The sequence below is a fragment of the Poecilia mexicana genome, unplaced genomic scaffold, assembly GCF_051168715.1.
Source record: "Poecilia mexicana isolate PSO_F unplaced genomic scaffold, ASM5116871v1 scaffold_23, whole genome shotgun sequence".
Taxonomy (NCBI): domain Eukaryota; kingdom Metazoa; phylum Chordata; class Actinopteri; order Cyprinodontiformes; family Poeciliidae; genus Poecilia; species Poecilia mexicana.
The window spans coordinates 2,476,931-2,499,389 of record NW_028263392.1 but is presented as its reverse complement, the minus strand read 5'-3'; the positions used below and the strand labels follow the sequence as shown (position 1 = coordinate 2,499,389).

Below are 22,459 nucleotides of genomic sequence, written 5' to 3'. Positions count from 1 at the left end.
TATACCCAAAAGGAGTATAAAAGTAGTTGACAAATGTGCATTAAATCTTTTTCTGAAAAGCAAACAACCACCTCAAGTGACTGTAAAAACATTTTTGCAAAATTGGGGAAATTATTATTTTCAGATGCGATACACAAAAATGTTGACAGAAAAATGACCACTGATAATTCAACCCATAAATTATTGGTGTGGTTCCAGAAAAGCCCAGGAAATTCAATCTGTTGTAAGAATGGATTCTCTTTAAGGGTGGCTCAGTGATATTGAGTGTCCACACAAGTCCTCTTTATCTATCAGTAGAGAAATTAGCCTTACAGACAGAAGTAGTCTATTGTGTTGTGTGTTATTCTAACCTTATTATGTTCAGACTAAAGAGCTCCACAGTCGTCTTAACAACCTTTGAATTTTATGTTCTCAATAAAAGGCACCAGGTTTCTTTTTAAAATACTAAGCCCATAAAAGCCAGCGGATAGGTGTAGAGATATTCTGATTAGTGTAGCTTTAGTGTTTGGGCCAACATTGGACACTGGATATTAGCTTGTTGGACAAGTACCACATTGGCAACTTGCAAGCATATGATGTTGGTGGCCATAGTTTTTGTAAAGTAGACATTCATAAATAGCCCTCTGGTGACAGTTCTTACAAGATAAATGATGCCCTCTTCGTTTCACTGAGGGAAATCTGGGCAAAGTGCCACCAAACATTATGTCAGGTTCAATGTGACATGAGCAATCATATGTTCTGCTGGTGGGATGCCATCTGGCCGAGCACTCGATCCAGAGGGGGCTCGTCCGGTCGACATAACGGGATGCCGGATGGTGCAATACTAATTGGCTACAAAATAGTGACACATGCTTCCGGGGCCCCATAGCAAAGCAGAGTGAGTAAATCCATGAATTTATTGGAAGAGCGATGACATAACTTGCAGTCAGATACAAATCACAAGGGGTATGGGAGTTCACATCCAGCTGGAAGGTTGCCTTACAACCACTTTATAATTATACTTGAATGAAATGGCATTTCACTAGTCAGAGTGGTTAGGATGTCTGTCGGTGTTTACTTCTACGGTTCTTCTTAAATGGCCTCATGAGCTATTCTAATGCATTTTGTCATATCAGATCCACAAACCTGAATTTGTTTTAATGGGATTTAATGTGGACAACGTCGATTGGTAGTCTTGTCAAAGCAAGTATATGGATATTAACGCATACTGGATGCAGAGTGTAATTTCTCATGTCCACATGTATTCTCAAATCTCCACTTTGGTCTGAGTTTTAGACTGTTAGAGGGAAATGAATATAGAAGGTGATCTTCCAGCAAATTAAAGTCTGCTGAGAAGAATTGTTCCATTTTGTATGATCTATATCGTTGCTTCCCATTCTTGACTGTCATTCCCAGTTCGTAGTTGCAAAACTCTGCATTTGTATCGCTTTTCACATCCCGTCTTGAGTGAATACTCCACCCAGGTGAGGTGCCACCTGAGGATATATGCTAGTTGTTGAAATGCTTTCTGCTGAGTAGGAATGTCTCCTGCTGGGGAATGAAACTCAAGTTTGGAGCTTATTTTACACAACCTACCTAACTTCAAAGCGATAACAAATCATCCCAACATGATTGATTCAGATAGTTTTCCTAAAGCCGCCTTAATGTTGGCTTTGAAGAGGAAGACACAGGAATGCAGAAAGTTTTATTCTAAACTTGGCTACATCGAAACTCTTCTGAGTGTCAGAAAGATTTAACGATTTGCACTACATAGAAACGTCTGTGTTCAAACAGCACTCTATTACATACATTGAAGATGAACAGTGAATCCAGTGGGATGGTTACCACAGAGTTAGGATTGCTAAAAAACACAGATGTTACTCTGAATAATTGATTGCCTGCTTTCTTCTTTGATATTTTATCTTCTTTTCTCCCCACTTTCTCGCTTTTCTCACTGTCACTTTTTCATCTGGCCTCGCCATCTGAAGCATTATATTCATAAGTGCTCTCATTCTTTAATCCATTTAGCTGCGGTCTGGTCTAACTTTAGCGGCATACGGTCATGGCTATTTTAGCAGACAGTCACAGCTATTTTAAAGCTGTTCTGTGCCATGAGGATGTCTTGATCTTTATGCTAAGGCGCCTGGACAGTGAAGTGGACTCTGTGAAACACTGATCTCGCTACTGTAATGGTAGATTCTTTTAGCAAAGTCAGAAAAGTGTGACAAAGGAGAAAAATAGTTGTTTAAATGGCAATGAAGGTTCTTTTCATATGTCCTGGATAGGGCCCAGAGTTTAATCCTCCCACAGTTTTAAGAGGCGGGGTCTATTGGGAGCTTTTTAGCCTGTGCGCTTTTACAAAAGTTTTTTTATTCGGGTTTCAGGAACTGATAGTCTGACAGGACAACCCTTTTGCTTTCATATTGTCTGACCGTGACATCCGCCGTGCTTGTCCTGTAGGCATCATGCTAAGACTGTGGGATGGGGTAAAATAGTACAAGGACTAGGTCATTAAAAATCATGGCGCCAACGTACGTAAACACTTGCATGAAACATTTGGCTAACAGCCGTGAGACTCCTTGTGTTGCGATGCTGCTACATGCAAACTAGCGTGACTTTTGTGATGCGAATGAAGTATTTCCTTTACAGTTTTTCGAAAAAGAAATCTTGATATGGCTGAAAAACTACCTCTTCCTAGCGCAAAAACATTTTAACGAAAAATGTGAGTTTTTCGCAATTGCTGTTTTTACATTAAACATATTTATTTGTAATTCCAATTTGTTCAATTGAGCAATAGTTAATGGAAACGCAGTTGTTAGTTTTAGCTACACAACTAACAAAAACTATAGTTAAATTTTCTTAGTTCACATTTTTTTAATTAAATATCAGATACCAATAGAAAAATGTAAAATAGATGTTTGGATTTTTAAAAAATACTCAGATAATCATACCTTAATCAAGACTTTAAAGATAAATGTTGGGAATAAATGTGTTAAAACTAAAGTTTTCATTACAAAGTGCCTGAAAAGTAAACACCAGGTTAATAAATGTAATTTATGGTAATTATTAAATTGATCTTTCTTACGTTATATTATAGGTACGTTTCCCAGCATGGTTTAAAAAAAAATCACAATATCCTTTTTAAAAGACTAATTTCAAATATGATTATCAAGTCGAACATCATATTTACAGATTTTCACATTCTTACACAATATGAACCAGTCAGTCACCTGCTGTAAAAAGAGCTGCCCAGAATCAAAGCCGGACATTTTACCTGTCTTTACGATGAATATAAGATCTAAACATATGAATGTTGTCAGGAATAGATAAAGTTTTAGGGAATGCATCTCAGAATTCAATCATTCTAACACGGTTTTCATTTTAAAATATTAAATCAGTGTCATATTTTCAGCTTTTAATCTGCTGAAAGGTTAATCTTGCATTAACCTCCACTATAAATCAAACCTTTTAACCAGCAACACTGGATAACGACTCACACTATGCAGCATTTCCTCCTTTGCCTCAAACACGGCCATATTGTTGCTTTTTATCTGCAGGCTTTCATCAGGTAAACCTAATGTATAAATAATGCTTTGCTTCAGGCAACTGGGTGGTTGTTGTGAGTAACTGAAATATTGCCAGGATCCACTTATTCACCCAGAAAATGTTGGTGAATGTATACAAGGATCTGAATACCAGTTTTATACAAACTCCTGGCTTTTGCAGGTGCATACAAAAATGTTTGTTTCTATATAGTGACACTATCACATTTCCTAAATATACCTCAAAATGGAAATATGGACTTAGAATTTTATCTAGTTTTTTTTGTACTATTGTGATAATAAAAAAAATCCAATTAAATAAACAACAATTTATACACTATACAATATATCACAAATGTTTGTAAAAACAGACTGAATGCCTAGGTGCTTAATTTTATATACCTGTGGCCATGGAAGTGATTGGAACGTCTGATTCCAATATTTTGGATGAGTGAGCAAGTACTTCTTTCATAATGAAAGAAGTATGCAGACTTCTCAAACTGGGACTGAAATATTGGTGATGTACTACTGGTTTGAGAAATCTTTGCTCTACTTAATAAATATAAAATATCTATATTTTACGGTTAACTCCACCCAATGCAAAAGAACAGATCCACACTCTGGGCTCATGTGATGCAACAACTGGGACTGTTTGATGAAAAACAACGCAATACCAGCACTGTAAGAATACAACGGACAAACTGCTAGCCACTAACAATGCCAACGTTAGCATTTCCTTCAGGACTTAAAGCACCAGTTCACAGAATTGTTTTTGTTTGAGTCTAGACTGCTTTTGATAATCTCTAATTTAAAATTAAATTAAATTTCCTAAGAACAACATATTTTTTTATAAAGATTTTTTTGTGCTTAATATTGGATGTGGTGCTTCTTATATGAATAATGTGACAGGGAACTCCACCCACTGAAAAGATAGGGAAACTGATTTTCATTTAGAGTTGAGTCTGACATTAACTTTTGGTATCCTGATTCTCACCAGCAGCCAGGTTGCCAACTCATCACATTATCAAACATTTTTAAAATTTGCTGTTTGCTTCTATTGCTACCATGGGCAACTGCCCATATGGCCAATATAAAAACTGACTACACCTCTACTTATAGTAACTATAATAAAGTTTTTATAATCAAATAGCATCAGTTTTGTGGCAGTTCCAATAAGAATTTCATTTAGTTTGAATAACTAGCGAAACTACTCCGTTGTACACTGAGATGAGGGATTAACAAAGAAACCAAATACATTTAACATTTACATAAAGGAAGCAGCTAGGCATGGGGAGCAGAAAGTTTTCAGTAGAAAAGAATGATGGCAGGATACCAGAGAACAAAAGGTGAAAAGGAGCAGAAGAGTGAAACTAAGTCGCTAAGACCAGCTCTCCGATGTTCAATCATCAAATGCCAGCTCTCTCCCCAGATGAGGAAGTCTGTCTGAAGTTCCATTAGCTGACAATGGCTGTCTGTGTCTGACTGTGCTCACATAAAAAAGCTACTGTTGTGTTTTTTTCTTCCCTTTGGCACCAAGGATTGAGACAACTTCACTACCTTTTAATCTACCCAGATGATGGTCAGCGGAGACTTCAGTGCATACGTCAAAATCCAGGATTTCTAAAGAATACCATCATTGTCCTCTAATGCTCAAAGACTCTTTCAACAGCTCTACTACTGTTAGTGAACTTTGAACTTAACACTGCAGTTTAATTGTTGGGTCAGACTGAACTTTTCCACTTTGTGTGTTATCAAGATTTCGTGTGACAGAAAAACACAAAGTAGGACATAATTGTAAAGTAGAAAGCACATATCAGCTTTACAAAATATATTGCTAAAAGTTAGGGATGCATCGATCTACTTTTTCTCTTCCGATACAGAAACTGATATTTTAGGTTTAGTATCAGCTGATCTTCTGCCAAACTGATACATAAAAATGGTTGAATTGACTTTAAACGTCTCTTTTTTTTTAAACACAGACATAAATGTACCGATCTATAGATATTTATTTGATAACTGCACCAGCACAGCACACTTAAGTACACCAACAGCTTGACAAGCTTGGTGAAACTTGAAATAATACAACTTCAGTTTGTTCATTCAGTGCAATTAGGAGTATAAAAGTCAATGTAAAATAAATAATAAGCTGAGACTGACAAAAACAATAGGTTGACTACCCTGGTCGAACATGTAAAAATAAATTGCAGCAAACCTTTCAACTGGTTCAGAAATGAGGAATTCTAAATATAATGTAAAGTCAATTATAATAAATCATGATGTTGCTCAGAGCACAAAGCATAGAATTAGCCTGAATAGATCTGCCCATATGGATCTGGCACATTGTCAACGATACCCGATCTAGAATTCTTTTCAATATCGGAACCAATACAGATATTAATATCGGATCGGCGCATCTCTACTAAAAATGTCTAGTTGTGGTCCTGATATGCGAGTGTGCTGTTTGTTGTAGCTCTGGCTGCATGTTGGAGCTCACTTTCAGATTCAAAGTTGCACAATTGAATTTTAGGTATCAGTGTTGAATCACCGCCGCAGTTCTGCTAGCTTAAAGTCTCAGCTGTTGCTTTTCTGTTTGCTGCAATGGACTTGTGCCACAGCCCCTAATCCTGCATGTTAGGTTGGTTGTACTGCATTCAGGTAAGAGTGTGTGTGTGAATGGTTGCCTGTCTAGTGTGTGTGTGCTTGCTGGCAACCTGTTCAGGGTTTACCCACCTCTTGGTTGCTGAGTGCTGGAAGAGGTTCCCAGGCTCCTTTTCTGGCATGGCAATGATGTGGCCAACTGAGATGCCAATCTTTCGCCTAGCAACAGAAATATGTTGTAATTTCTGTAAATAAACGTGGATTTTTTGGGGTTTTGCCAACATTGTTTATTTAGGTGTCAAATTCAGATGTTGAATTTTCTTTTTTATGTTTTCATCAACAGTAAAACCCATAAGACTTTTCACTCACTCTTCACTCTTGTGGACTCAGTCCCTTTCCTCTTTCCTGTTGAGTCATTGTAAGAGTGGGCACCCAGCTGTAATTGTAGGATTATTCACATGAGGGCAGAATGGTAAATGATCTCGACCGGCAGTTAGCATAATAGTATAATTAATAAGCTTCTGAATGAGCGTGATAATTTGGAGGGGTTCTATAAAAACAAAATTGCAGCACCAGTTAGATTATTAAAGTTTTGTTTGAATGAGCCACAAGATTTCTGGAACCATGTTCTTTGGACAGAGGAAACCAAGGAAAATATATTTGCCCATAATGCACAGTGGCATGTTTTCTGAAAACCAAATGCAGCACACGCATCTCATAGTGTCCAGCATGGTGGTGATAGGCTGATGCTTTGGCTGAGAATTTAGATTTTTTTGCCCTGAACTTCTTTATATACCTATTCTATAGTCAACATAAAGACGTCTTTCCTACATTTATAATCTATCCAAACCATTGCCGTGACGATTTATAATTGATGCTTACAATTACATAAGTAACATCTCATGTCCATGCATTCAGACTTCAGAGATTCATGGTGCTACACTTTTGTCATTTTGGTCTCAACTGCGTTGAGGGTATCTGTTCTTCTCACAGAGTTTGACCCCGAAGCAACTGTCTGTATTGTTTCCCTTCTGCACATTGTTGGCTTTGTGGGGTTTATTTTTGGCACAGCTGTTGAACTCAAAGGTTAATCCAGGTGCGTGAGCATTTGGCACACTTGCAGTAAGCACAGTCCCCCCAGCTTCCAATTTTTGTACTTTTCACAGATGGCCAACCTGTGACCGGCTGTGGACTCTGGCTGAAGGGAATAAACGGCAGAATTTATGCCACACAGGCTTTATGAAATGAATAAGTTGGACTTTATGGTGATTGCTCGAGGATATTTAACAGTTGTCCTATTTTTAAAAAAAAAATGTTTAAACATGTCTTGTCCAGCAGTGTGACATTGATAATTGTTGTCTGAGTGTCAAGGTGAGGCCCAACAGATTTATTTTTACAAGCGAAACATTAAGCCTCATGATCCTCCACTTGATATATTAACAAAGCTTTAGTAGAAATTGCTTTGGGTTTACAGCAAATGTAATAGAAAAGTTGGTGGTAAAGTAATAAGGGGAAAAAGGGAGAAGGGTTTAAGAGTAGAGAGAAAAAACTTAGAAGTACAAGGAAATATGAGTCAGCACCCTGGAAGTCTGCTTCTACACCTGCAGAAAGAGGGAAAAACGACCCCAAAATAATCATTTATAGCAACACTGAGATTTAGCAGCAGGCAGAACCAGTTTGGTTTGATGGAGGAAGATTTTCTGTGTTCTGGTCATGGAAGGAGCTCAGAGGAACAGAGCAGAAGTCAGCATGTTGGTGCAGCATAAACCTTCTTCTCCTTCTGGGAAAGTTCATTAACGGGCTGCGAGTGTGACCAGAGAGTGGTCAGAATCTTGATCAACACCCCCTCTGAAGCTGACCCCGCCTCCTTCAGACTCAGACTCAGGCCTGTGAGTGCATACATGTGTCTTTGTCTCATTGTCCCAGGGTGTGCGTGTCTGTGTGCGTCCATAATAGTGAGAAACGGAGGGCATGACCCGAGGTGGAAAACAGCGACGGGATGGGGATGGTTCTGTATCCATGGTGATGGAAAGAGTCGGAGTAAGAAGCTGACAGGAAGTCTGAGGTTTCTACACGCCATTGTGAGGCGAGGGAGGGGGGGTGGAGGGGGGAGCTGTTTCTGTTTTCTTGATACTGCGAGTTGTCATGGAAACACATCTGATGGACAGCATGTTAAGCTGATGCTGTAGAAGGGCCCTCTCATAGATTTCCTGTTTATACTTTTCACACTTTCTCAAATTGTCAAATTTTAATATCAAACAAACACAATCGGAGTAAACACAACGTGTCCTTTTTAGGGCTGCAAGTAATGATTAGTTTAGTAATAAATTATTCTGGCAATTAATTGGATTAAAAAAAATTCACATTATACACTTTTAATTTAACCGCTTTAGCCTTTTTCGTACAACATTAAAAATACATTAAAAGATGCAAATAAATAAATGATTCTGTTCCCTTTTGAATAAGAAAATAAATATTTTAGTTCCTAGAATGAAATGACAAAGCATTCCTTTAGTGGACTGGAAATAGGTGAAGATAAAACTGTGCTACTTGAGTTTGGGTAAAACATACTTACAGACAAAGGCATGTAAGGTTTTTATCTTGATTCCAAAATGTATCTATATACAATATTGTATATACAGCTAATGGCTTTTTTTGTATTTTTATACATGTAACAATCAATTACTAAATTAGTTGACTATTATTTCAATAATGATTAATCTGATTCATTGTTCCAGCCCCTGTTTTCTTTTTTTAAGATGGTTTTTAAACCTGTAAACTCAAAAAACCCACTGAAATAGAACCTGTCTGACAACACGAAGTAGATTACAAGATCACAAAATAATGTCTTTGTTGATTCGAAACACTTTGGGTAGAAATAAAAGCCGCAAATTTGTAAGGCTGGCAAACACTTGGTGGCTGAACTGTGTATCTTTTTATAAAGAGCAATGGATGTTCTTTTCACATCCTGCTTTTTCTTCTTCTACAGCTGACCTTAAGATCTCCTGGTTAAAGATGGACCTTTCCATTTAAATCCGAGGAAATCTTCAAAAAGATCTTTATTTATTTATTTTTTAAACCAGGAGCTTGGGTATTAGCTGGCATCCCCGCTTCACTGAACGGCTAGCAGATTACTAATCGCACACACGCACACACACACACACACACACGCACACACACACACACACACACGCACACACACACACACACACACACACACACACACACACACACACACACACACACACACACACACACACACACACACACATGTTTGTCTGGCTATCTTTGTGGGGACTTTCCATTGACTTCCATTCATTTCTACAGCCTAAACCTTACCTTTACCCTTTTCCTAACCCTAACCATCACATACCTAACACTAACCCTAACCAAATCTCAATTCATACCTTAGCCCTAACTCTGGCCCCTGACCCAGAAACAGGGTTTCACCTTGTGGGGACCAGGCTCCGGTCCCCACAAGGAGCGATTGGTCCCCACAATGTAGTATATGTCAGGAAAATCGTCCCCACAAGGTATTACAAACAAACGCACACACACACACACACACACACACACACACACACACACACACACACACACACACACACACACACACACACACAGTATTTTCTCAATTTGTGCCAAGCAGATGGAAATGTAGCATCTTACTGCCCTAACTAGGCATGCAGATTAGTGAGCCTCTCACTCACTCACACACACGCACACGCACACACCCACACACACACACACACACACACACACACACACACACACACACACACACACACACACACACAACTTGGCTGGACATGTGCCATCACAAATTCTCTGCGGATAAACCTATCTGCGGCGCGTCCACGCACCGACAACTTGCCACCAATCAGAAAGCGGGAGCGGGGCTGAAACATTAACCACACACATCAAACGGACACAAACTCGCCTGCTCGTCTCGCTGCGAGTCCCTCAGTGTGATTCTGAACGTGTGTATCCGTTCAGCAGTTATTCATAGCTTCATTTTACCAACTCCCCCCAACCTCCTTCTATTCGCCCGAGCTTTAACTAGAAGCAGAAATTTGAGGTCAGCCCCCCGCAGGGTCTGTACTACTCACAGCTCATTGGAGACATGCAAGCTTCAGGCTAAAATGTGGTGAAAACCTCTCTGCAACTCCGGGCTTTCACCTAGATCTGAGGTTTCTGAAGTGCAGTTGTGGGGGAAACAGCAGAGCTTTGCTGAAACATTTACAGTGAACAAAAAGAGGCCTCTGACACATTTAGTTCCACAACTAGGTCTGAAGCTCAACATCGGCCCCATTCAGGATACTAAACTCTTTGTATCCATGCTGTCGTCTTGTCTGTCCTCTCACAGTGCTACCACTGTGACATCATATTTACAGCAGGAAGTGCTCCCACAATCTGTAAAAATATCCTTATCACTTTTGGGGGATGGGAGGGGGGGTCGGTTCTGTGCCTGTATCGTTAATTTCATTTGTGTACCAATTGCAGTTTTCCACCAGATCACCAATCTTTAAAAAGCTTGACTTGCTGATTGTAATTTTTTTGTCTGATACTAATTTCTGGTGTTGGTATTCTCTCCTTTTGACTGACAGACACGCAAAGCAGATCACAGCTGCATATGTGAGTTTAACAATGGTCACCCACCGTAGCCAACTTAGCAAGTTCAGTAATCTCTCAGACCTTTGTGGAAATGGGTAAGATTGGTGGATAAGATCTGTAGTTGCGTTTCTCCACTAACTGCACAATTTGACTTTTGGGAAATACATTTGCTTAATGGAAACACTTCAATTTTGAAAAAATACTAGCTTTTCAATATAAAATTTCAATGCTTGGCATGATATTTTTTGTGTGGCCATATCAAAATTCATTTATTTTGCAAAACTGCAATGGAAAGACTTCTTTACATGTCACACGAGTCACTAGATCAACAACTGGACGTTGCCGCTGCAACAAACCACAAAGAAGATGACAGGAAGTGGTTGGATATGGAGAGCCATAGTTGGAGGATCATGTTTTTTAATGACTTATTGGGTGAACAAACGTATTCCCATGTGACTTTAACTGCATTTCTTTTATGGAAACATTTCACAACTGCAAATTATTTTTTTATTTTCGACATGTTTTTTCATCAGACGGCCAATTTTTTTTTTGTCTGCAAACCTCAGTTAACACTTAATCCGTTTCTAAACTACTTGACGATTATTTCAGTAATCGATTAATCCGATTAATCGTTTCAGTTCTAACATGTACGTCTTGAACATTGTAAATCTTGCATCTTCTGCCTGTTGGAATATTTCTTGACTCGCATCATTGATTTAACCCTTTGATTGCAGTCATTTAAACTCCAATCAGATGTGATAACAGACCAGTTATCACGTTTCAGTCCTCCAGTGTTCCTGTGTGTGGTTACAGCTCAGCGGACGCTTAAATAATAGAGTTTTATGCGAATATAGTGGAGCCAAATAACTGTAAAGGAATTTGTGATGCTTCATCTGGTTGGATATGTAGAGGGTTACTTGACACTGTGAGTGTGTGTGTATGCGTGTGTGTGTGTGTGTGTGTCAGCTGTTCATCCACATTACCACCTCCAACACAAGTCCCCATTATTTCTTGGTCAACCTTAAAACTCACAATAAAACTTTCTCGCAAGTCTTCCTTCGCCGCTTTTTAAAACTACTGGAGAACAAGATGCTTCACACGCACTAATAAAGACACACACTCTCTCACACACACCCGACACAGTCACCGCTTCCAGTTTAAGTCTGTCCTGATAAAGGTTTGTGTTGCAGCGTTAATGCCGCTGACACAAAGCTCGGTTTGTCCTGCACCCAGAAACACAATCCTCCTACTTAACATGGAGCCTAATCTCAGTGACGGAGAAACTCTGTCGCTCTCAGCTTTTCTTCATCCCTCCATCATCTGAGATGCAGCAGGATGTTTGTACCAGGATGCCTGAAGTCGTACATTAATCAAACCGAGGCCCTGATTAAAATACCAGCTACAGCAGGCCAGTAAAAATTAGATAAAAGGTGAAACAGGCCAGATGGGCAAATGCTGAAATTTGCCATTTTTTAAAGCCATTTATTCTCTTCTTAGGTGTGTAAAAATATCTTAGAATTACTACTGTTAATCTTTGAGGAAGTAGAGGTGAACAAAATGGACTTAAAGTTTTAGCACAATGTTTTGTCGTGCTACTGTGATAATGAGAAAATAAGAACTATTTACTAGAGATGTGCCGATCAGGTTTTTTCCTCCCGATACCGATACCGATCACCCATGAGGGCCGATCACCGATACCGATCACCGATACCGATCACATAATTATTTTTTTATTTTTTTATCATAAACACTACCGGTTACATTATGTGGAAAAAGGAACCATGAATTCACCTTAATTTAGACAAAAACTTGTTTTTAATAACTTTTTTCAAGAAGAAAACTAAACAAAACAGGCATTGTGCAAATTGTACTGCTATTGATAATACTACCTTTAACAGACTGATAACATATGAAGGCTCTGAAGAGGCTAAGTAATGCAAAGAGCCAAAATAAAACCTCTCAACATTGCCAAAAAAATTCAAGTATAAAACTTAACATTCAAAGGCAAAAACAGGTTCCATTACAATAAACAATCCAGAGTTACTGAATGAAAACTTCCTGTTAGCATGGCGGCTAGCTGATTACTGCTAGCTCTGATTGGCTGTTTCTGACTCAGCGGAGTAATTATGCAGATCAGGGAGGAGATCGATTATTTTTTTAGAGATTATCTGTCTCATGTTAGGACAGCGAAAGTTTTAATACGTAGGTAAAATTTATTTTTTTAGGTTAGATGCTGCAGCTTTAAACAGAGGTTCGGTGTGAGAGTCACTACCAGGTGGAGCAGAAGCGAAGCTCCGTCTGTGAAATATTACTACCTGTAGCGTAGCAGCGGTTCAACAGGAGAGCAGAACCAGCGTCTTACATCGCAGCTCGATGACTTAAATAATTTTGCGGGTTATTTGTTTAGCTTTCTGACCGTCATGCTAATCCGGGTGAGTGTTTGTAGCTGTGCGCTGCTTTACCTGATATCTGATCCTCCGTATGTCTTTTTTACTGCAGTGAGCCTCGATGTAGCCAAACTCCGTCAAGTATGTCATTGTTTTTATGCCATATTAGATTTGTTGTGTTGATGCATTTTGACCTGCTTCAATTTTCCGCCGCAACACGCAAACTTCCCCATTCACTCAGTGCGTTATAGTTCCACATCGCTTAGGATTTGTTGCTGCGCGTTTGCGCAGAGTGAAGGAAAGAGGAGACCAGCTGCACAGGCAGGTTGGAAATGAGATGCAGGTGATCGGTATCGGCAACAAGAGCCAATGATCGCCGATCACCGATCATGCACTTTTTCACGAAAATCGGCCCGCTTATGATCGGTGACCGATCGATCGGCACACCTCTACTATTTACTAATATTTCCAGGTAACTATAGTTGTAACATTTGCTTTACATCATGAAAACATAAGAAAACATAAACACATAATGTAGTCAACAGCTGTGAAAACCAATAACAAATTATTTTGTTTAGTGTCATCATTAAAATCATCACAAATCTTGTCAATGTTCCTTTTATTATGGTTAAAAATCAACTCTAAACAGACATAATTTAAAGGAGCTCAGAGTTTCAGCTGATTTGCAGTTTTCTGGAAGTTTGTTCCAGATTAGAAGTGCATAGAAGCTGAATGCTGCTGCTTTCTAGACTAAGCTAAAGATGTTCCTTCATAAAGCTTATAGTTAGACTTTGGTTATCTCTGTTGTTATACCACTATGAGACATAATGACCACTTTTCCTCACTCTGCTACTTTCTCCTACTACTCTCCAATTTTGCTGTTGTTCAGCATGCTGGAGCATCCCAATCCATTAAAATTTTAAAAGTTCATTTACGAAGTAATTGATCTAAAGTGAAACTCATTGAGGTTTATCACAGAGTGAAACAGATTTCAAGTGTTTATATCTGTTCATACCCCCGACTATCTCTTGTGACGTATGGTGGCCATTGAAACACCGAATCCAGGGAGCATCAATCGATTAATCATGATTAATCGATTATTGAAAATATTATTAGCTAAATTAGTTACTGATTGATCGCTAACTGGAGTATATAGACTCTTAACAAAGGTCGTCTGCTGAAAGAACATGATGGTCAGACAAGTAATCAAACCAAAACTGTACAAAACTGTACATTTTGGGTTTAAGATAAACAATCTTCTTTGTCTGTTGATCTGTTTAACCTAGAACTCAAGTGCCAGTTTTAGCTTAACTTGGTTCAAATTCAGTAAATAAAAAAAACTCATACTAAGCACCGTTTTCTACACTGTATGGATGTTAAACACAATGGCTGAGCTTCTCACACATTGATGTTAGAAGTATTTTTTAGCTGCAGATGCATCTTTTTGCTACACAAAACGAATGTTATGTTTATGCATTTTTGGCAATAAAATGTTTGTTTTTGTATTTGAAAAGGAATGTGATTATTTGCATATTTTGATGCATTTCTAATATTGTGTAAAACAAGCTTTAACTGCTCAATAAGAAAATTTGCAGAATGTGCCATTTATTTCTGCATTTAATTCATTAATCTTTAGAATAATTGATAATTAAATAATCAATAGTTGCAGCCCTGCTTGTTTCAGTAATCCTCATTGTCCTTGGTTTGACTCCTGACCTTGGTACCTTCTACCTGCACCCTTCCTTGTCTACTTACAGTCAGGAAAAAAGAAAAAGTTCACTAGCACCAACCAAAAATGAATTATGTAAAGAAAATGCTGAATCTAGTCCAATTTCATCTCTTGAATGTTTTTTTTTCTTCACAATCCTATTAAGACTGTGATCATCCCTGTTGATTGTGTGCATTTTTTGTCACACTTTTTCCTTCCACTCAACTTTCCAGTCTTATACTTAGATACAGCTCTATGTATTTAACTATTTAACCTGCTTTGTCAGCACTTACTTTTTTTAGGCTGATTTTCCCTGCGGAGGCTGAAGTGACTCTCTGCTGGAAAACTGTTAAGTTAGCAGTCTTTCCCGTGATTGCGTAGGCCATAACATAAATATTTCAGTGTATTTATTATTTTTTTTATATCAGTCTCTTGCAACATCATTTTCTGGAACACTGAGTTGTTGGTCTAACTGTTTCTAACCATAATCACTAAAGTGAACAGAAATAAGCGCCTGAAACACATCGTGTCAACAGCATAGTCAGAACGTTCTCTGCTTAAGCAGACGCAGCGGGATAAATCCAGAGAAACGCTAAGTGTGAGAGAGGTCAAGTGTGGTAATTTACCCGGCTGACACTCCACACACAGCTGAAGGCTATATAAGTTATCGTCTGGCCTCTGAAGGCATCCGCCTGTGGGAGTGTGTGTTAGTGGTTTGGCGGCCAACAGGTGTCACGTTTTATGTGAGGCGGATGTTGTGTGTTTGTCACTGACAGCAGCTGCTGCGTAGGGTTACTTTCACTCAAGAGATTTCACTGTAGTTATTTTTATATGTTGTGATCTAAGAAAAGAAAAAAAATGAGTGCTATTTATTATGTGATGACAGTTGGTTAGATTGATGCCATGTTTCTGAAGACGGGGAAGCAGCGAGAGGTTTTGATGGTTCAATTTGGCTTCCAGTCCAAAGTTCTTCAGACAAAAATGGTGCTTCTGTACTTAACATGGGTCAGTGAGAGAGGAGTGTATGAACAGCAGCTTCATGGTAGCAACACAACCATCTATACCATTATCTAATTTATAAAAACAATTGAAATACTATTCAAGAAAACATTTAGATTGCAAGGAATTGTATCTCTTTTATGCTATGCATAACAGTGTACAAGCTAATACTGGCTGGTTCATTAGTTTATTAGGGACATTTGCTTAGGTAACTCGGTAGTAGAAATAACTGACATATTTGTGGTTGATGGTAAAAATGGAGCAGACGTTAATCAGCATGTTGACTGGAAGTGTGGATTAACAGGGTGAGGAAGGACAACGCTACGCTACAATAGCTATGTTTCCATCCAACTGTCACACAAATTCTACGCCAACTTTTAAAATGTCACAAAAAAAGAAAAAACAAAAGGAAAACAAGGCGTGTTTCCATCTACTGATTCAGAGTGAATCAACCAGGTTATGCAAAGCATGATTTCGTCATGGCTGTAATAAACAGGAAGTAAAGATTGCTAACAAGCATGGTGCACATACCTTTTTCCATTGAGGCAATTCCCAAAGTGACCATTTTGACTTCCATGCTAACTCTAATTTCTGGTCAGAATGATGACCTTTGGAACAGAGATATTTATTATTCTGGTCTGGAATCTGGACTAAATTATGATCCCCCTCTGTCCAGTGTCAGAATTCAATGGTTTTACTACCCTTGTCTATAATCATAGCCATGCCTGGATTGGGTAAGATTTATGAAAAGTCTTGTTTGAGGTTAACTTTGAAGCAAGCGAATGGTTTCTCTGTGTTCTTGTGTGAGTTTTAGTGCTTCTGCTTGCACAGATTTATTCATTTTCTTTAGATTTCTTCATTTGAACTCTTAATTTTTTATTGTCGCTGCAATGAGAATCAGATTTTCCAAGTCTGAGGACAGCAGAAAAACATAGATTGCCTCTTGCTGGTTGGGGTCCGTCATTGCCTCAGGAATTTAATACCTCGTCCTGTTCATGAGTGATTGTGGGTAGGAAAGAGCAGGAGAAGGATGTTGTCAAGGGTAAGGCCAGTGATACTGTGGTCTGTTGTGATGGAGAAACAGCTGAATCAAAGAGGGAATATCTCCATGTAATAGTTGGTCTTTAATTCCAACTTTCCTCTATGGTCAAGAAACGTAGATCGTGACCCAAAGAACAAGATCCTGGATATGAAGAACTTCCTCCATAGGGTTTCTGGTGGGGGTGCAATAGACTGGATGATTTGCAAAACCTACATAACTTGTAGTAAATAATCAAATTATTATGTTTCTCTGCTTTGGGTTCATAGAAAACATATACCTTGCTTAACAGTAGTCTGTTGAGATCCCTGATGAAGGCCTTCCTTTGGAAGTTTCTAGGCACATCCCAGGAGGACACCAGAGGGAACACCCAGAACTCCCAGTAAGGACTCATGGCTTTCACCGTCTTGAGAATCTTGGAGAATTTTTTTTCTTGTTCTGCAAAAGAAGAAGAAAAAAATCTGGTTGGCACAGACATTTTTCTTCTTGGGGTTTAAACCCTCTAGCCTTCAAGCATGAATGGAATACTTAAAGCTACTAGCATTCAGCCTCAAGGATTAGATGGTTAAACCTTGTAGGTTTATCCATCCAATCCAAGTCTCATTTTTACTTTTGACCTTGAGTAAACTGTCCTGCTTCAACTTCAGTAACTTTGTAAGATTTCCATTACCGAAAAACATCCTGCTAAGCTAAGGTAAGCTAAGAAGGACTGCATTTGCAACAATCCGTTGCAAATGGTGATCTTTGTAGAGTGCATTTTAAAAAATTGCAGGAGTAAAATCTCCATCTATACACGTTTGTAAGCAAAAGGAACAAACATTGGCCATCCTGGACTGATATAGTTCAACCTCCTGGACTGTGTCTAAGGAATTCTGAAGGGACATATTAGCATTTGTTATGTTTACCTGCAATACATTACAATGCAACATAAGTTGTGTTTTCATTGATTGTACATTGCACAATTTGATATTTAGAAAATAAATTGCTCACATTTGTAATGGAACTGCAGCTATACATCAAGTTCATAAGAAGAGTGGTTTTGGAAAACTGAAGATTTTGACTTTTTTCTGATGGTGACTCTGTCTACAGAAAATTCTCTCTTGTAAACCTTTTGATATCAAGACCTGAAAAGTGTTGGAAAGCAGGTGCAGTGTAGATGGGTGAAATCATGAAGTGATTGGGCGTTGGGCTTCATGCATGTCCAACCTGCACCAATAAAGGCCCTTCACTTTCCTCTGCTCGCTGTAAAACACAGAACCCCCTGCTTTCATCTTAGAATGTTTTTTTTATTTGTGCAATCACCCACTGCTTTCCAATATTCACATTTCTGTCATTTGATGTCCAAGTTCAAGTTTGTTACAGCAGATTTGCATGAATAACCTTAAGAAAGGAATATAATCTATGTAACATTTAAATAAAAAAAACAACAAAAACACTTTTTTTCCACTGATGATTAAGTGTTTGGAAAACTCCATAGTTGAGTATAATACAAACCAATGATTAAAAATATCTTAACCTTATTCTTTTTTTTCTGTTCTTCCTCTGAGTAGGTGGTTTGTAAGGCAGCATCTTTTTGCCCACAAAATGTTTGAGCAAAAACTGGATCTGCAGCTGCGTTTCCAATAGAGATGTGCACAAAACTTTGTCAATATTCTGCTAATGCAGGAAAAACACAATTTCACAATTGAAATAAGTGGAATAAGTTTATTCATGCGACAAATCATTAAAAGACACTTCATAACGTTACCAAATGGAAACAAAATGAAAGTCAGTTTTTAGTAAAAATGGATAGAAGAGACTAAGCATTCTTTGATCAGGTAGATTTTCTATAGCAAAGAGCCTAACAATATTAGTGCTACCTACACAATATTTGGTGTTAAAAGTGGTATATTTATTTTTTATATTTTTATTTTACTGTAGGAATAGAGCAGATTTTGTCCTTATGTTTGACTGTGAAAACAGCCCAGTCTGTCAAGCTATGGGTGATTTTTATTTCTTCTTTTTTCTGCTGGTGCTTCATGGATCAGAGTTAAGTAGCTTAAACACAAAAATGGCTCCTCTGAAAATAGAGACTGCGCTGAAGCTGAATTTGAGAAATCTGTACACAAAGGCCAATAATACTTTACAAGCCGCTCCATAGTAACCTCAGTCATGTGACAGAGGACTCGTGACTGGACTGTAAAAGTAAATGCAGTGAGGCATACAGTATGTCACCGTGCAGTAATTTATGATGTTTACATCCCAGCGCTGTGCACATACTGTAACTATAGGATTATTCACAGTGCGTCTGTGCCACATGTTGTTGGGATGTTACTGTGACCTAAATCTGACTCTGAGCTACACTTTCATCTTCTCTGTGTTTTTCCTCTTCTTTTTTTTTTTTTTAGAGTTACGCTTTGAAAGATCAAACAAAAAGAAAATGCATCATTTTGGTATTTCTCCTTTTGTGTGTGTGTGTGTGTGCGTGTGCGTGTGTGTGTGTGTGTGTGAGTGTGTGTCTGTTGCTTTTTTACAGTTCCATTTAAAATGTTGCAAACTGTTTTTGTTTTTTTTTATGTTCATATAAATAAGCTTACCAGATATACAGCATGGCAACTTTTAGTTCAGTTCACCCACCTATTACATGTTATGCCTAATATATTCTACTCACTTTAATCAATTAGTGGCTACAAAATAGATTTAAATCATTTAGAAAAAAATCCAAACAGTGACTTGCAAAGTATTTTTATTTGTAAAAAAAATCTTTTCTTTCAACTTCACATTTGTATTCCACTTTGTGTTGTTCTTTCACAATAAATTCTAATCAAATACATTAATGTTTGTGGCTAGAATGTGACAAAAAATGTAAAAATTCAAGGGGTGTGAATACTTTTGTCACTAAGATGGCAAGTAGGAAGCTGGAATTGAACCCACAACTTTAAATCTTTGAAACTACAAGTTGACTACACTTCCCACTGTCCCACAGTTGAATCACCAGTGTAAAAAAATGTTTTTTTTTTTTTTTTTATTGAAATGTTATATAGATTCTATTCCTTTCTTAAGGTTATCCATGCAAATCTGCTGTAACAAACTTGAACTTGGACATCAAATGAGAGAAAATATGAAAATTGGAAAGCAGTGGGTGACTGAGTTTTATTTGTTCTGTACAAAACTCCATAGTTGAGTATAATACAAACCAATGACTAAAAATATCTGCTACAATAACATTTCTATCTTGTTTTTGATAGTTCTGGCAGTGGAGCCGCCGGCCCAAGGCCTGGAGAAACTCCCGGAAGAAATGAACTGGTCCTACTCAGGTCTGTTTGATTCTTCTGATGTTTTACTCGTTTGTTGGCTGCAAGTGGAATTTTATTTTCCAGTTTATCGCTTCTAGAGCCAGCTTATCTTAAACAAACTACTTTTTTAAAATTTTGATGTCATGACACGTAATCAATTTTCCCAAAAATAATCACTCACTGACACTGGGACTGCATTCTGTAACTGCAGAGCCCGTATAAGACCCAAACGCCACAGCAGTATGAATATCTGATGAATTGCAGGTATTATCCATTAGCCTCTCCCGCAGGAAAAAATTGATCTGCCTCGGACCATATGGTTCGGTGACTTGAGCTAACTCAGCACGGAGCCCCTGCAGAGTTAAGCTACGATCAGACAGAAACAAAGAGTGGACGCAGACAGGCAGTAAGGACCCCTCAGGGAGCGATTAGAGTTTTACTGCTCAGAAGAGACCCACTGGCCGTCAGCAGGCTAAAACAAGAGCTATTAGGGTTATTAACCTTCACCTCCATGGATCACATTAGCTGTAAAATGCTAAGATGTATGATGATTCCCACTGCTGCTAATAGATCTCACCTGGAGTTATAAAAGCAAACTGTTTCGTTTAGTTGATTAGTTACAATTACATCTTCGGTTTGATCACTTAGAGTGACAGCAATGTGAAAAGTTTTTCTAAAGCCCACTCTCAGCAGATTTCAGCATGAATATTAATGGGAAGAACTGCTGCTTGTCAAATGATGTAGCACAGTATTTTCAGTGCATTACCTCCAAATGATGATAATCAGTACAAGAAATCTGAAATACTTAGGAACCATTAGACACCAAGCCTAATTACAACAGAACAAAAGCTATTTCTACTTGCGAAACATGTTCATTTGAGCAAAATTCAATGGGGTTTATGCTCCCTACTCCCTTACTGACCTACTCCCTTACTTCCAACCTTGGATGAATACAAAGCCAATGCTTCAATCCGTTTCCTACTCATTACTGCTGTTATACGTGACAAAGACTGAATCTCAATAGGTGCACCTGCATTTCATCCTTCAGATTGCTCTGTCTTCTTGTCAGAGCTTTACAATCAATTTGTCTGCCACCTTCACCTTGTTTGTCAAATTGGAATGGGTTTTTTGTGTGATACACTGACATGCATAATGAACAACCTTTCAGCAGCAGAAGGGAAGTGGATGCACATTTTCCTTTTCTCTGTGTTGGGTCTGGAAGTTCATCAACACAAATGAGTTCCTCTGGTAGTTTATTGAGATTCACTGTAACTGTAGCTATCACCGTGACTGTGTGTGTGCGTGTGTGTGTGTGAGTATATACTTGTATGCAACCTATAGAGGTCCATTATAACAATTTTCACCAACAAATGGAGGTCTTTTGTGGAACATGAGGACATTTTCCTGATCTTCACGTTTTTCCAAGTAAACTGTGCTCAAATAAGAAGGATTATTTGTTTATTAACACGGTGGTATGCCTCTCGACGTGAAGGAGCAGCGGCTCTACTCCGAGTCCCTCACGGATGACCGAGCTTCTCACCTTATCTCTAAGGGAGAGCCCAGCCACCCTACGGAGAAAACCCATTTCGGCCGCTTGTTTCCGGGACCTCATTCTTTCGGTCATGACCCAAAGCACATGACCATAGATGAGGGTAGGAACGTAGATCGACCGGTAAATCGAGAGCTTCGCTTTTTGACTCGGCTCTCTCTTCACCACTGTGGACCGGTACAGTGCCTGCTTCACAGTAGTGAAGTAGTGAAGCAGGCTCAGACCTGTTCCTGGTTGTGGGAAAGGTCCAGTGTTCCACAACCAGGATGAAAACCACACTGCTCTTCCTGAATCCGAGATTCGACTATCCGACAGACCCTCTGCTCCAGGACCCCTGAATAGACCTTAACAGTGAGGCTTAAGAGCGTAATCCCAGGTTGTTGAGTGAGAATGATGATTTAATGGTGAAATTATACAAAAATCCAAAGTCCAGACAGCACAGAATGAGTGGAAGGCTAAGAACTCATATCTGGTAGCAACTGGTAGAACAATTGACATCTGACGACAGCAGACAAGACTACTCCCAAAGAAGAAATGCTGTTTTTGGGTTAAGAAATTGAGTTTTGGTTGGGGTTAGGCTGTAGAAATGAATGGAAGTCAATGAAAAGTCTCCGCAAAGACAGTGAAACAAACGTGTGTGCGTGCGTGCATGTGTGTGTGTGCAAAAGTGTGTGTACACAAGCTTGTTTTTGTGTCCAGCTCTGTTTCTCGCCTTGTGCGGTGCTCTGAGCCGAGAGTAAAAGCATTAACATTTGAAAGGACCACACTT

General features: G+C 38.7%; 1 protein-coding gene across 1 annotated transcript in view; it reads left to right on the top strand.

The window, feature by feature from the left end:
* The window catches only part of ptprz1b (protein tyrosine phosphatase receptor type Z1b), a 60,544-nt gene that overhangs the window by 3,472 nt on the left and 34,613 nt on the right, over positions 1-22,459 (top strand). Inside the window, exon 2 of the mRNA XM_088003076.1 lies at positions 20,094-20,162. Coding sequence (XP_087859202.1) covers positions 20,094-20,162 — 69 coding nt within the window. The remainder of the gene's footprint in view (positions 1-20,093; positions 20,163-22,459) is intronic.